The 14779-nt window shown below is 38.6% G+C and overlaps 1 protein-coding gene and 2 long non-coding RNA genes across 3 annotated transcripts; 2 read left to right on the forward strand and 1 right to left on the reverse strand.

Moving 5' to 3' along the window:
• Positions 1-3: 3 nt before the first annotated feature.
• Positions 4-805, forward strand: LOC138181948 (A-kinase anchor protein 14). The gene is made up of 4 exons (XM_069117353.1): positions 4-147; positions 213-359; positions 435-620; positions 686-805. Exons 1-4 carry the CDS (start codon positions 4-6, stop codon positions 803-805), a joined length of 597 nt encoding a protein of 198 aa, XP_068973454.1.
• A 7675-nt stretch (positions 806-8480) lies between these two features.
• Positions 8481-10622, reverse strand: LOC138181294 (uncharacterized). The gene is made up of 3 exons (XR_011173482.1): positions 10367-10622; positions 10098-10300; positions 8481-10034 (listed from the first exon to the last, which is right to left on the reverse strand). It is a non-coding gene; the product is annotated as an uncharacterized LOC138181294 (long non-coding RNA).
• A 2629-nt stretch (positions 10623-13251) lies between these two features.
• Positions 13252-14654, forward strand: LOC138181301 (uncharacterized). The gene is made up of 3 exons (XR_011173483.1): positions 13252-14026; positions 14119-14454; positions 14576-14654. It is a non-coding gene; the product is annotated as an uncharacterized LOC138181301 (long non-coding RNA).
• Positions 14655-14779: the final 125 nt, after the last annotated feature.

The following is a 14779-nucleotide window of genomic DNA, read 5'->3' on the forward strand; positions in this document are numbered from 1 at the left end:
AATATGCTTTTACATAAACACTCAGCATATAATATCACGCTTGAAGCTGACGGTCACTTGTATCAATGCTATCGTACTACAACAGACTTTATTAAAAGATTCGTTGATCAGGCAACGTTAAATGCATTCAGGATAATCAATAACTTGGTTTGTAAAAAATTCTTTCCATCTAATTTTATAATGTTGAAATTTTCAAATACAGAATTTAATAGGGTGAACTTACTTTTGACAATGTGACTGGTATAACTACGCGGAAATTAGGCTATTTCGGTAATGAATGGCCTACGTGTGGCAGTTTGACCGCACGAAATGGATTAGAAGCTGTGACAAATGAAATGAAATCGTGGAATGCATTATCAGTAAAACTTAGATATATAAAGATTTTTATTTATAATAAATCTTTAGACGAATATTTTTATACAGTGTTCCTGTAGGCTTTAAAGGATTGGATGTTCCATGTAAACTTCATGGGCCTTCAATATAAATATAATATTGAAATTTATACATACCAAGTTCTTTGGAGTGTACCCACTCCAGCGTATCCCGAACCTCAAGTCACAGTCAGTGTATTCTTCCACATCGCTTCGAATCACACTTATCCTCCTCATTTTCCCCTCGATGTGAGTTACTTTTACTACGAATAATAATCGAATAAATTTAATACCATACATTTATTTATTCCTAGGTTTCCTACATTTTCGAAGGACATCAGTTTACACATACTTTGAATATGATTTTTAGACCTAAATGGCTTTATGATATTTTAGATATGAAAACAATGATGTTTAAAACATTCAATTTTTAATATTATACATAAATATAAATTACTTTTTGCTATGCGATATCTATTGTTATCCTTAAAATTCAATTGATTTCAGTTGAAATACACTCTGCAATTGCAGTTTAATTTACATTTGAACACGTAAAACTTTTAGCAAGGGTAAACAATAACGAGTTTAAGAGGCATATGCAAAGTATCGTAAAAGTAAGGGTGTCGTATTCCTCGAAAATGGGCACAGGCCTGCTGCACTCTGGTTGAGTGGCAGACGTAAGTTTATTTCAATTGGTCAAGCAGCAAGAGCAGGTGACAACTGCAAGGGAAAATACAACTACCTCGGCCGTTGCTTTCAGTTTCACTTACGCCGCTTACAACTACTGATCAGCATTGATCTTGGTAAAATATAATATTTCTAAGACAGCAACTTTGATTCATTCTTACCAATTCTCAGATAGTCGTTTTCCATTTTTTTGTAATATTATCTATTTTATAAAAAAAAAAACAGTAATTCCAAACAGACTCTCCCACAGAGTATATGCAGAGCACTTGTCGCTTCGAAAAGATCTATTTAAATTTTCATCGAGCACACCGAGGAGGTGTAAACCGTGCGTTGGTCTTTCGGATGGTTTCTCTCTCTCTCTTTCTCTCTCTCTCTCTCTCTCTCTCTCTGCTTTTTTACATGCCATTCGGTTTCGGTGATACCATGACAAATAGAAGACAATTTCAAAACCTGAGAGGGACTTCACCGAGCTCGCGTGCACATGGTGGTCGGATGACACTGGGAGGTCTGTGTTTCTCGGCAGGAGCCTGGAATATCGACAACCACGTGTCGAGCATATCTGACTCGATCCACGCGTCGTGTACCCCTTTAGTCTCACTAAATTATTTAGTATGTAGTAATGTTTAACAGTATACGCACTTTAAAAACATTTATACCTTGTCGTATTTATATTATACTATATTTCTCTCGTATCTAACAATAACGATTTCTATGTAGTATTATAATCGACGCGTGTTAAGAGAGTAAACAGGTTATTGACACGAGTAGGTTAGTGTGTTAATAGCTTCATCATTTTCCTTCCGTTTCTGTTACCGTAACATGAATCGGCACAGTTGTGAAGAGGATCGCGTTCTTTTGACCTAGCAGGTTGCAGGTCAAAAAAGATTTGACTTCCGAAACCCAAGTGGAAACAGGCCAACAAGTGCTGCAGTTCTTTACAGTGATCATATTACCAACGCATTTACAACTTCGTTAGAATCATCATCCTCTTGTCAACCGAGACCACTAAAACATAAGACCTAATTTACCACTAATTTATTAGTATTAGTCGAATGTTAATTTTTAATTAATACATGTAATTTTACTTTCTATATCAAAGCCACGCAAGGTTACTATAAAGAAAAAAGAAATACGAGCCTTCATAAATAATCAATGAAAATATGTGGGTCAAAAGTTAAACGGCAATACCGGGACCAACCACTGTTGCCTATTTATACGGAAAGAGTTTTTTGTCCGGTCCATGTCCTAAACATCACATCCGCCGAGGTGCTTCCTCCGCGAACCGTGTTTTACCGTGATCGTGGCTAACTGATGAAGGAAACGCAACAGGAAAGACAGAGAAAGAAGACGAAAGGAACCACCGCACCGCCTCACTTTCAGCAGCTTCAAACATCCGCTGCACCAGCCGCCGCCAGATCTCGTTTACCTCTCCTCCGTTTCCCCTTTAGCTCCTTCTCAAAGAGACACACGCGTCCCTTCCTCTTCCTTCTCCCTTTCTCTTTCTTCTCTGCCTTTTGATTTCAAGGGTTGAAGAGTCCAGATAGCAATCTCCATCAAAATTGAAGAATACCTTTGAGTAATTAAATACAATCAAATATATATATATTCTCTCACATAATCTTTAATAAACAAAATCAAAAGATTTTACCTTAAAAGATTCGTTTCGATTAAGTACTAAGATATTAATCTTTTCCAATCTAATCTCAAGTCGAACAACCAAAATGACCTCGAAATCGTTCGTCTTAATACCCAGCAGTATGTCTAATATATCGCGTGACTTTGAACGTAGCACACATCTGGAACGAAACGAGTGGACACGTCGACCTCCTTCGAAGAGAGGAGAAACAAGAAGGGGGATGTCCGTCGTGCGTGAACGGTGAGACACGTACCCACGTGCAAGGCTACGTCTTGAATCACCAGCTGCCGATTCGCCGACAACTCCAGGAACCCTGGAGACGAACTAAAATTAGCGACCAGCACCCCCGCCTAGCCCTTACATGGCCACGTCACAGACACACGCGCCGTTACTTTCAGAGAAAGAAAAAAAGATAAAGGAAACAATAATAATCACGGTCCGAGCGGCAGGAGTCGATCGTGTGCGAAATGTCACAGCTGGTGCAGTTGGGTGACCAATCATTTGTACGGGTAAGATTGACGATAAACGTATCAGCCGTAAGAAATAGTTAACGCGTATGAAATTATGATACAAATATTTTTATTTCTGTTCGATTTTTTTGTTATTAGAATTTGCTGTTATAAGCACCAGACCGATATATGTTACGTGTTTGTCTGATTATTCATAAAATTAAAAATGAGCTTAGTATTTTTTAAAAGGCAAGAATGATCTATTAGTAAGCAATATTTGTTGCTTTGTAAAGTTTTAGTAGTAAATGTTTGATCCCTTCTATCACTTAAACAGGAAATATCGTAGGGTCGATTAAGGAACCACATGGCTCCTGCATGAATGAATACTATAATGAACTTGCTCTACTCGTGATAAGACAATCATTCAAATGAGATTCCAGCCAGAACTGTTATAAATATTGTAGGGGTGGTTAGTTTCACCACTGTTAATTTTCTGAAATACATGTTTGTAGCTTTTAAGTCTAAATGTTTAACAATGAAGAAACGGTAAACATTTTGACATTCATCTACATTATAGCAAGAACGATGGTAGTGAAAGTGTATCCAGATGTCTGGAAGTGGTCAAATTCAGTTTAGTTTAGAGTAACGGAGCACCTCGCATTCCTTTCGCGATCGATCTTCCGTCAAACAAGAATCCATGGAATCTGTTTCTATCGCGTACACTTCAAGTTCATTGTCCTCGATATCTGGAAGGGCATAGAACCTCGAAACGAGAGATTCTTTTGGTTTCGTCGTAGTACTGGAACTCCATTCCAAGTACATCTGCGGCGAGCGGATGCAGCCTGCATTTTATAGCCGCCCAATGCAACCGATTCTCATTCGTGCACCCGTACTCACACCCTCCACCACTTTCAGCACGCGGTACAACGACTTCTATAATTAGATTTCCTTCCCTTTAGCTTAGACACCTTCGAGCATGATCTCCATTTGCCCCGCGAATCGCAGAAACCTACCACCTGGGTTGCAAACGTTATTGAAGGTTCTACAATTAACAGGGTCAATTTCTCTCGAAGGGTTGAAAATGGAATTGAAGAAATACCATTGATCATAGGATATAGAATCTTATCATTCAAAGGTCGATCAACCTATAGATAGATATTGTCTGAAACAATATACACCTTCATCGCCAAAGCCAGCAATCACTTGACTTGTGTCGTGTTTTGCATTTGAATGCCGACCATGATGTCGGTATTCCAATACCGATCTACACGTTCAACGTGCTGACATTAGCGGCACACACGCAGCTACGTTACAGGTTTCACGCCAGCTATTTCGAACAGGTTGCGCTCGGATCTATTTTTCGATCATTGGCATCGACTGGATCCACGGATCCACGCTTCTGATGACAAGTAGCCAGAAAAATAATTGAAACGACGACGATTAAATCGAGATGCGATCTATAAATGCTGTGTCACGTGCCAAAATGTAGTATCCTCGCAATTATAAATGGTTAATCGTTGGTGGTCGGCCAGGAGTTTGCAAAATGGTCATGGTTTTAATTTCGTGAATTCATGCTCATTTAAAACGTCATTAGATGCATCTAATTTATCTTCTTGTATTATTATTTAATTTTATTTACATGCTTCTTTGATTATTCTTTGCATCTAATTAACAATATTTATCATTTTTATTAGTTAGTTTTTTGTGTACTACTATATTGATAGTGTATCTTTTCTCCTATTATACATTATTGTATGTTTACAAACAAGACAAAAACCATCTCTCTTAGCTTCACGAAGTGTCTTTCATAAAGTGTCATTAAACGCTCTTGGCACGAGGCTCTCGCTTTCCTCGTTGGCAAATCCTACGTGGTCCTTTAACACTGATCGATAATGATAACTGATCCTAGAAACCACCTCATATAAAGTATTATAAACTCTCGTAACAATAACAGAAACTTCTCAATGAGAAATTTTGAAATCAGTATCCCAAAGCCGAAAGAAGGAATTTGATTGTGCAACAATGGCGCTTCTTTCCGAGCATTGCCAAGTTCGTAATCGTCATCGAAGTAGATACAAATGATTGCTGAAACGTCATGAATGAAATTTTTCTATACATATGTAAGAATAAAAAATATAAAAAATATAATATCCTGAAAATAGAATTTATGTACAGATTTTAATACCAAATGAATGTATCGTAACACGGTAACGATGATGTTTCTTATTTACAAAAACGTTTCATAACATGAAAAAATAGACTAAAAATTTTGTACTACAAACCTTGTGGACTTTGCACGTTGTAGCAGCTTGGCAACCCAGTACGATCCGTCCCTGATCTGCATGCAAATACGAGCTATACTTAGAGATGTCCGATTTCCCTCGTTACGACAACAGATCGCATTTTCGTCTTCATCGACCTTAATCATTCTTCGTACAATTTTCATACAGTAATGTTTTCAGACAACGCCAATGCAATGCGATTCGAAAAATGTTTCCCGCTTTGCTATTAAACAAAAATTACAAGTCTCTCTTTCTTGTGATTTCCGTGTAGTAAAACGGTTACTAGTTCTTCCCATGTCATTCATTAATCGCTACGGAAACTGTTTAAAGGATTGAGATAATGTGCAACGAGCACCTTCTTGCGCCTGGATTCTTCAATGAGCCACTAGAAAGAGGAAATCTGAATGAGCTACCTACACGTATACATGTACCGAGCAGACGCAAAAGGTCACTTAAAATATTTTTTATGAGACCAGAAACAACCTGGCGCATGAATTGGCCTTTAAAATTCTACATACTTTACGTAAATGCCTTTTTATAAACAATAAATTTATGAATTAACTAAATGAATTAACTAAATTAACTTATAAAACACTATTTATTTGTATATTAAATGATATTTAAATAATTACCATTAGCGTCAGTGTCAAGAACACCATAATATCTGTGTTACCTCGCATAGTAATACTGATAAACATTTCTCGACTAATTTACAAATTACGCTATCTCAAATTATGTGACAAAACACCAGCCTTTCATCTAATACGCGCGCGTAAACTCAAGATGATCACGTGTAAGAGATGAATGCATGTGCGTGTAAAGGGAAGCTGCGGTGGAAAAAGAAGCGTAAAAGAAGGGGAAGATAGGAAAGAGAGAGACAGAAGAAGGGCGCGTGTCGGTCGCGTGCCCGTTGCCGCTGGTGACTCGGTGTCTGCGACCCTCCTGCCCTTTAACCCCTCTTACAACTTTTCCATGGACGAACGTTTGAGTGGGGACAATATAATCACTAGACCTTTAAACGTATCCAAGTTTTCATAATCTCAGTATAATATGAACGATTAACACAGGTATCAATCCCAATTATTTTCTACTCTTTCATTTATTCTTCTAATCTTTTCTTCTTTAACTAGCATATTAATTTTTTCACAGTAAATATGTGGTATATTATACGTAACTTTATCAGTTTATTAAGTAACTTTTTTTTACAATACCGATTAAAAGTGCGTAGAAGGATGAATTCCATGAATCTACCAGCAAACTGTTCAGGACTACGACCTCAGCCCCCTCATCGTCTAGTCCACTTCCTCTTTTTCCGTCCCCTTCATTTTTTTCATCTCTCCTTAAAGCCGTCTGGATGACGGCAATGGAAGAAAGAGAATCAACGAGGGAGGATCAGCGTGGCACGTGGTCCGTACGCGAAGGAACCACCTACTGCAACAGGAGATGTATCCCATCAGAAAACAGACACTCGGTCGAATAATCATCGAACAGCACCCGTGCGTCCCGTTAACGGTTCATCCTTCTTTCTTTTACATCCTAGCGCTTCCGATGCTTGATGCGGGAGACGGAAGTCATCAACATTCTCCAGATCTCAAACGGGCAATAATCTACATGATCATTAAGTATATTTCAGTCAACGCAGATCAATGAACAGAATTTTCTATCTAATATCATTTGTACTAATGTTCGTGCATTCGTCAGTGTCAATCAAAAATATTGATCGTGACAAAGTCTTTTTGTAAAACCTCATATCTTGATTACTTTTTTCAATAGAATTTCGGGTGTCCTTATTTTTATGATCATTTAAAGATCTTATACGTCAGTCTATGTAGATACGTAAAATCAGCTGACTGCACGATAAATTCCTGTGCTCATACCGGTTACGACGAATTTAAATGCATCGTGTACGTCATTATGAACCATCGTTGGTTCTTTTGTTGCAAAAAAAAAGCTTACGTGAATATAAATCCAGCAACAAGAGGTTTCAAGAATAAGGATATCCCGATCGCTCTCACTCTTATGTGTTTGTCTCTGTTGTCTCGATCAAGATCGCAGACGGTCCGGCCGAGTGTAGAATTTCGTCGTGAAATTTGTGAATGAGCCCTCGTGACTCGCGCATTTTGAATGGAAACCGACAGGCCGGTTTTTACGAAAGCAGCACTATGCTCTGGCACAGGATGCGGGTGCGGACGAAGGGGGTGTATGCTCATTTTTATCCTTTTTAATTCTTTTTTCTCGTCGTTGAAGGAGATAAGAGGGGAAAAGGAAGAGAGAATACCGCCAGCTGATCGCCTCCGTCTTTGAAAAGGTTGTGCAAAATGCGAGCACGTGCTCGTGTGTGTGACCCTTTTTAGATTCGCATGCCTGCTTGCCACCTGCGAAGCCATTTAGTTCTACAGTCTGATCGGCATGCAATTAATCTACGAATTACTATACTTTCGTCCTCTTTATAAATTTCATTATTCTGCATGCTTTCCTGAAATTGATCATTAAATTATTCTTTATTTTTTGGTGTATATACATAATAAAAATATAATATATTATATATTCGCATATAAATTGATTTTCAGATGATTTTGATAAAATTTATAAGACTTCCTTTGTGTAAAAAAGCTTTGAGTAAAAATATCTATTCATTGATCTTAATAGATAGTAAGTGACGACGAATCGCAAGAAAAACGATATAAAGAAAGGGAACAAATCTGAGGAGCGAGAAGGGTGAAACAGGCGGCTGTTCGCCGTCGGCGGAAGGAACTGTCTCCCTTTATACCCAAAGACATTCCTCCAAACATGAACCAACGTGCTTCGTATGACGGCATTCTCCCCTTGTTGGAGCACTTCCACGGACATCCCCACCCTGTGTTAACCTCTTGCACCCGAAACTAAATTAAGGGCCGTTCCGGTTAATATTTTTTAACCTTCTAATACTCCTTTCTTCTTTCTTTCTTGTCTTCGCCTTATTATACGTCGAGATTCATAAACTTGCATTTGATTATAGTATTTCACGCAAGTTTACTAAATTAATAATTTAGATTCTTATATTGTAAAGCCACTTTTCTGGAATTTTAAGAATTCATAGAAAACCAACAACTTTACATAGAACAGATATGTGCATACAATGACTCATGTACTGAAAATAGAAAATTGTCATCTAAAACCCGGTGTCATTGCACCCTAGGTCCTAGAGGACGTGTACGGTGGCTAGAAGAGGAGACAGATGAAAGTTGGAAGTACACGTAGACGACTGAAAATCTCGTCTGGCTCGTTGCCAAGATCTTCGAATCTTGTCATCTTCTTCATCCACGTCTTCTATTCTTCAGCACGCACTTCTCCCCGTACATTTGCTGGAGGCAATCAATTAAATAGTTCTCATAGTTTCTATCTTTCTATCTCCTGGTGCCTTTTACTATTCCGTACAAAAGTATAACTTCGCGTAGTTCTTACATTGACAAATAAAATATTTTTTTTATTAATACATTCAGCCTTAGTGCGTTTTATTAATTATCATTTCAATTCTACAGTAGAAAGAACAACTTTAATCGTAAAGAATGGAAGGTTTTAAAAACATCGAGAAAAGAGAATAACAAAGGAAAATGGTTAGATAAATGAAAATAACATGAGAAGGATATCAATTTCGAGAATGGGTAAAACGATAAAACTAACTTCCGGTAGTACTACGTTTCTTTTATCGCGATCGTCTAATTTTGGTCAGAATTAGCGAAGATGCGTCATCCTTTACGAATTCTCGAATCGTGAATTTAGAATTCCAATCTGTACGTTCTACCTTGTCCCGCGAGTGACCGTGGAATAGAAGAGAGGTGGTTTACCCGAAGAACACGACAGCTGCATCGAGCCACCGGCCTGAAAATAGCACGGCAACCCCATACTGAGGCCGAAGAGCGAAGTCGAAGCCCTCTCCCTACGTCGGTATATACTTCGGCTAAAAAGCCACCCACCTACGAGCCTTTTAAATAGCGATCGCGTGCTTTTCCTTTTTTTTCCAGCAGAAAACTTCTCGCTAAATGACATGGTCGTGGAAAGAGGGAGTGTACCGACGCTGATTTATAAGAAGAACCAGGCGTTTCCGGATACTTTTCGAGACGATACTTGACACACTCGCCGAAACATTTATTTTTTTACCGAACGATCGAAACGGAATAGGATTGCACTTAATGACGCTGTTTTCCTTATCGAACAAAAAAACATCCCCTTCCTCAATTTTCGAGGAACTTTTTCCCTTTCCTTCTGGTCTGGATAACCATTAGGGATAGTGTTTATCCGTATCTTCTGAAATACGAGCACTCTGTAATTTTAATTTCTTGCTAATTCGATTGTCTAAATTGAAAAAGATATATGACAATATTTCATTCATTCGATAGTATGTGATGTATAATATATGCTTATATATAGTATAGATAAATCTAAAAACGTATAGTCAGCTTCTGTCTCATTTCTGTGAAAAATAGCAACGCACGTGGTTTTGCCGCTAGATCCATCCAACTTCTCTTTTTACTTCACCACAATTTACACGTACTTCCTCCTCCGCACCTGGAGCTTCTCCAAGTGCGCGTTTTACGCGACACGTTCCATCGGAAACGCGTTCAGGCACCTGTAGATGCGCCCCGTCCGCTGGTTTATTAACATAGAGACCACGAGGTAAGTTACATCTTACGTATATTTGATGACATATAGAAGTTCGGATGGACAATCCATCGCTGAGAAAAGCTTCTGCGAGTTGCGTCAGTTGAGATGCTCGACACTCGTGACTTTATTTTTAGGTCCGCCGTCGATAGTACCATGATTGCAATAGAGTTGTCGAGACACCTGTTCTTCGAATCATTTCAAAGACGATTAGGATGTCAAGATTTATTCGATCTGAAAAAATGAACGAAGTATGTAAACTAGAAAGAGAAACATGAAAAGGATATTATCTATACATACAACTATATAATATCTTGTTTCTTAATGTCCATCAATTCCTTCTCCAATACAACGTTAGTCTACGATACTTAAATCTGAACCATTATTCTGTTGCCTCGAGATTTACGAGTGTCGATAAATGCAGCTTACACTTGGCATCGTATTTTCGCGACGAATAGAAGAGAAGCATCGTGAAACATCGACGCGGGACGAAAGAAGGTGGCAAGCAAATAAGAAAACGACGTAGGCTCTCGCAGTTTCATTGGTGGCTACAGGATAGAAGCAGGTTGGTGCGCTGGGTGGTTCTTCTGGAGCGACGCCAGGCGTCCGCCGAATTTAGCACCGCGACGCTGACTAACTCGCGTGGCATTCATTCAATCGCCGACCAAAAAGCCCGCTGCTTGCATAGTCTCTCGCTGCATAGTCTCTATTTGCACGAACGACGCCACTCACACTTAGAAAATCTGGCTTTCCTTTCCATTTTTCTCCTTTTCAAGCGCTCTACGAATCACGTTAAAATTTATCGCGTATGCTTCGATACCTGGAAGCGTGCAACAATCCTTCGTCGTGGTTCATTGTTCAGTTACATCGATAGGAAACGAGGTAATTAATAAAGCCCTTTTCAGCAAAATCATCTGTGATATTATTATACGATCGTGCAGAATATATAATCGATAAAGTGTGACTGAAATAGAAGTGCCATTTTATTAATAACGACTTGTTATTAATAAAACATTGCAGAGTATCTTAAAGTATGATAGTCGCCTCCCATGAAAATATAATGTTTATTTTTAAAAAATTCCACGGAAAAAGCGTGGAAGGTTACGAAATAAGAGACGTTTAAGAATTGTAGCTGATTTCTCGTCATTTGCAGCGAAAGTTTATAATATTATTAGTGTGGTTTCCATCGTTTTCTCAAAATACTTGTAGCATCGAGTTCGAGGAAATTTCACTCATCTCGTAAGCAAAAAGACTGTGTGTCCCGATGAATCGCGTCTGCCATCTTTGCGCTTTTTCCGTTTCTCCGTCATGACGGTCAAAAGATGCCGCATACTAAACGACACACGTTCCTTTCCCTTCCCTTTCTTCTTTTCTCGGTTCAGTGGCAGTTAATGAACATCGGACGCGTGCCACGGATCCCACAAAATCTGTCTACCAACGGTGGCTTCGCACAAAAATAGAATGCTATCCCTTCATTTGCCAACTGGTAAATATCGTTTCAATAATATGCTTTCTTCCGTTTGTTTCATTTGTTTTTGCCGATTCTCTGGATTCGTGCTTTTAAATCTTAAATATCAACACTTCAATGCAGATAAAATTTTATTTGACGACTTGAAAATTATTTTACATTAAAACGATGCTTCGTCCGTGTTGTTAATTGAAATTGGATGTAAATCTTTTTCGTGACAACGCCTCTTAGCACCTCGGTTCATATCGAATTTAACGCACTCTAAATCCTCTAATGCACTTTATATGTTTACACCTGTTCATGTCCATCCGGAAGCAGTTTCATAACTCATCAAGTTTCTTAAAGCGAATGCAGTAATAAGAACACTTTGTTCGATTCTTACTGGTTCATCAATATTACATTAGAACAAAGTGTTCAGTGACCGCACATGAGCTACAGGTCGACATTTCCTACAGATAAACGAATACGTAGGCCTCCAACCTACCTTCCCCCACGTATTTCGACCCACGTCAAAGAAAAAATAAATCATCGTTACGCTTCCTTACGAACGCGCAACAATTCAGCTGAAAAAAGCTCAGTATAATTTTCTACCTAGAAACCATCTAATATGTCTTATATTTCCAAATCAAATCCAAAAATACAGAATTACTTCAAACTGAAGCTTTAACTACCTATTAAATATTAGAACGAACATGTAAGGATTCAAATAACACACAAAACGATGTTATCAGTCGATAACATTTTGGCGACTTATTAAAACGAAAATTGTTTTCGAAGCTTGAATGAAAAAATCTTAAATTAAGAGACCTGTTTTGTTTTCTCTTTTCTCTTAATGATAGTTTTAAACTCAGCCAGTATTAAATTTTGATAAAATATTATGTAAGGGAAGTGTTCGAATTTTCAAGAGTATTTTGCCCAATGAATTACATAAAATTTCAATAAGGTAAACATTACAGTTTTCTAACAAACATAATGCAATTTCTAACAAATAAGAGAAGAAACTTCTGGTCGGTACTTAAATGATTACCTAAACGAGTGTAAATAAAAAAGTGATAATAGGCAAAAATCGTCATTAGTTTCAATCTAAAGAGCTTTTAATATTCAATCTTTTACGCGTGTACTCGTGCACAACATTGTCCCCGTTCACGCTCGATTGAAAAAGCGACACGGATGTGCATACAGTGGTCGCACACTTCGCCACCACTCAAACAGAAGCAGCGACGACACACGAGCCAGTCGGGCACCCTTCTGAGCGCGTGCAACGCGGTGCGCAGCAGCTGAAGAAGAAGAAGACGATGACGAAGAGACGGCGGAGGGCGAGGGAGGCTGCGCTGCTATATGTAGTCCCGAATCTTAGCCGGAGCAACTATTACGCCCGAAATTCTCGAGGCGGACGCACCCCCGTGTTTAGCAACAGGTACAAGATACGCGAGAGATTACTTAAAACCGCGCGGCATCATCTTCAATCCGGGGGTTCAACGTTCCTTCGCGGTATTCTTCAACTTAAAGTAACACTTGCAATTAGTGACCGTGTGTGACAGTGAAGTTAGATCAGATAGATCTAAGGTATGGTTTGTGTGATTCCAAGAGTCAAATAGAGAGAAGAAGGCAAATCACAATAAAGAAGAAAATGCCGAGGGCATTTCTAATCACCCACCGACGATACAATGGAGTCGAAGAAGAGTTTGATGGATCCGGAAGAGGTACGTCCGCTTTCGTAACTGTCTCTTTGAATATTCCTTGCTTATCCCGTGCCAGGAATTTTTTTTCATCTTCTGCGCTGTATCTCCGTTTTAAAAATAAACCTTAACGCGTCCTCTTCGTCGAAAAACCTGTAAAGATTGCTATTTCTTATTCATCAATTCGATTTTACGTTCGATTTTACATGCAGTTTTACGTTCCATTTGGTTTTGCGTTCAGTTTCATGTATTCGTCAAAAAGCTTTTAATTATGAGAAAATAGTACATTGAAAGTTCAAAGGTTATGCGAAAGTTCCATCAATGGTAATGTTAGCGCCTCAAAAACGTAAATGTAGGTACTTGAGTCGGAGCAAGCAAAATTTTCGCGCTGCTTACGTCCATCTCGTCAATCAAAGTTTCTGACCACAAGCCAAGAGAATTTGCTGGTCGTTGCTTCGTGATTAAGGTGGTACATCATGCAGATTTAAGAATAGGAGACGCAAGATGCGTCACGAAACTAACACGACGCATACCGTCGCGATGCCGTCAACCCCTCCAGAACTTTCATACAAACGCATATGTATGTGTACATAAAGGTACGCAGAAAATACAAGAATTAAATAGAGAGAGAAGAATAAGTTAGAAGATAGAGAGAGAAAGATAGCTACTCTATTTCTGTTCTCTTCAAAAACAGAGCAGGCGGTATACTCGTGAAGGTGCTTCGTGTTTCACGAAGCGTCTTGATACATGGATTCAAAGTCATAAATATGGATCTCTTTGTTCGGCACCGTTTACGATTTAAATACATAAAGTGTAAGTTAAATTCATAAAAAGAAATTCCAGAAATAAGAAATCCTCTGTTCTTTGAGCGAAATTTTTCTATAAGCTTCTGTTAATATGCGCAGAGCGGTACCACCTGTTTCAAGTTTCATCAAAGAGATTGATATATGATACAGAAACGTCGTTTCCTAAAAACTAGTTATAAAGAATGAGGCGCCAGAACATGATGCATTTCCCCGTTGCACAAGAATGACGCGAAAATGTCACTAATTTCAAAACAGCCGCGTACAACGAAATCAAACTATCAATTGGAAGTTCTTTTAGTTTGATTACGAGATTTCCGTTGGAAATTCGCCAACACGCACCGAAATCGTAGAAATCTCCACTAACAATGATAAATGTTTCCACGTGCGGCATTTTGAACTTCCTTCAATTTTATTATCCGACGTGATAGTCTAATGGTAATATCTCATATTGTCTGAATGTTCATACTGTTAAACGTAAAATTTGTAATAACAAAAATACCTTGCAGAGGAATAAAAGAGACTAATGATAAATCTAATTTTTGTCGATCTTTCATAGATTTCAGTCCTGAAAGAGGAGTAAGACTGGCCGATTACAGTGGAAACCATCCAACTTCTGACGGCGCTAGCGAATGCGGTAGCGAAACATCGTCAGATTGTCCCGAAGAATTGTACAATCTCACAAAATTGGCAGAAGTGAGCTTAGCCGCAGCCGCTGGTACGTTAATTCATCCCAACAACGTGATTTATCAGCAACCAGCTT

This window comes from Bombus flavifrons, chromosome 1 (assembly GCF_040668555.2).
Source record: "Bombus flavifrons isolate JBK064 chromosome 1, iyBomFlav1_principal, whole genome shotgun sequence".
NCBI classification, from domain to species: Eukaryota; Metazoa; Arthropoda; class Insecta; order Hymenoptera; family Apidae; genus Bombus; species Bombus flavifrons.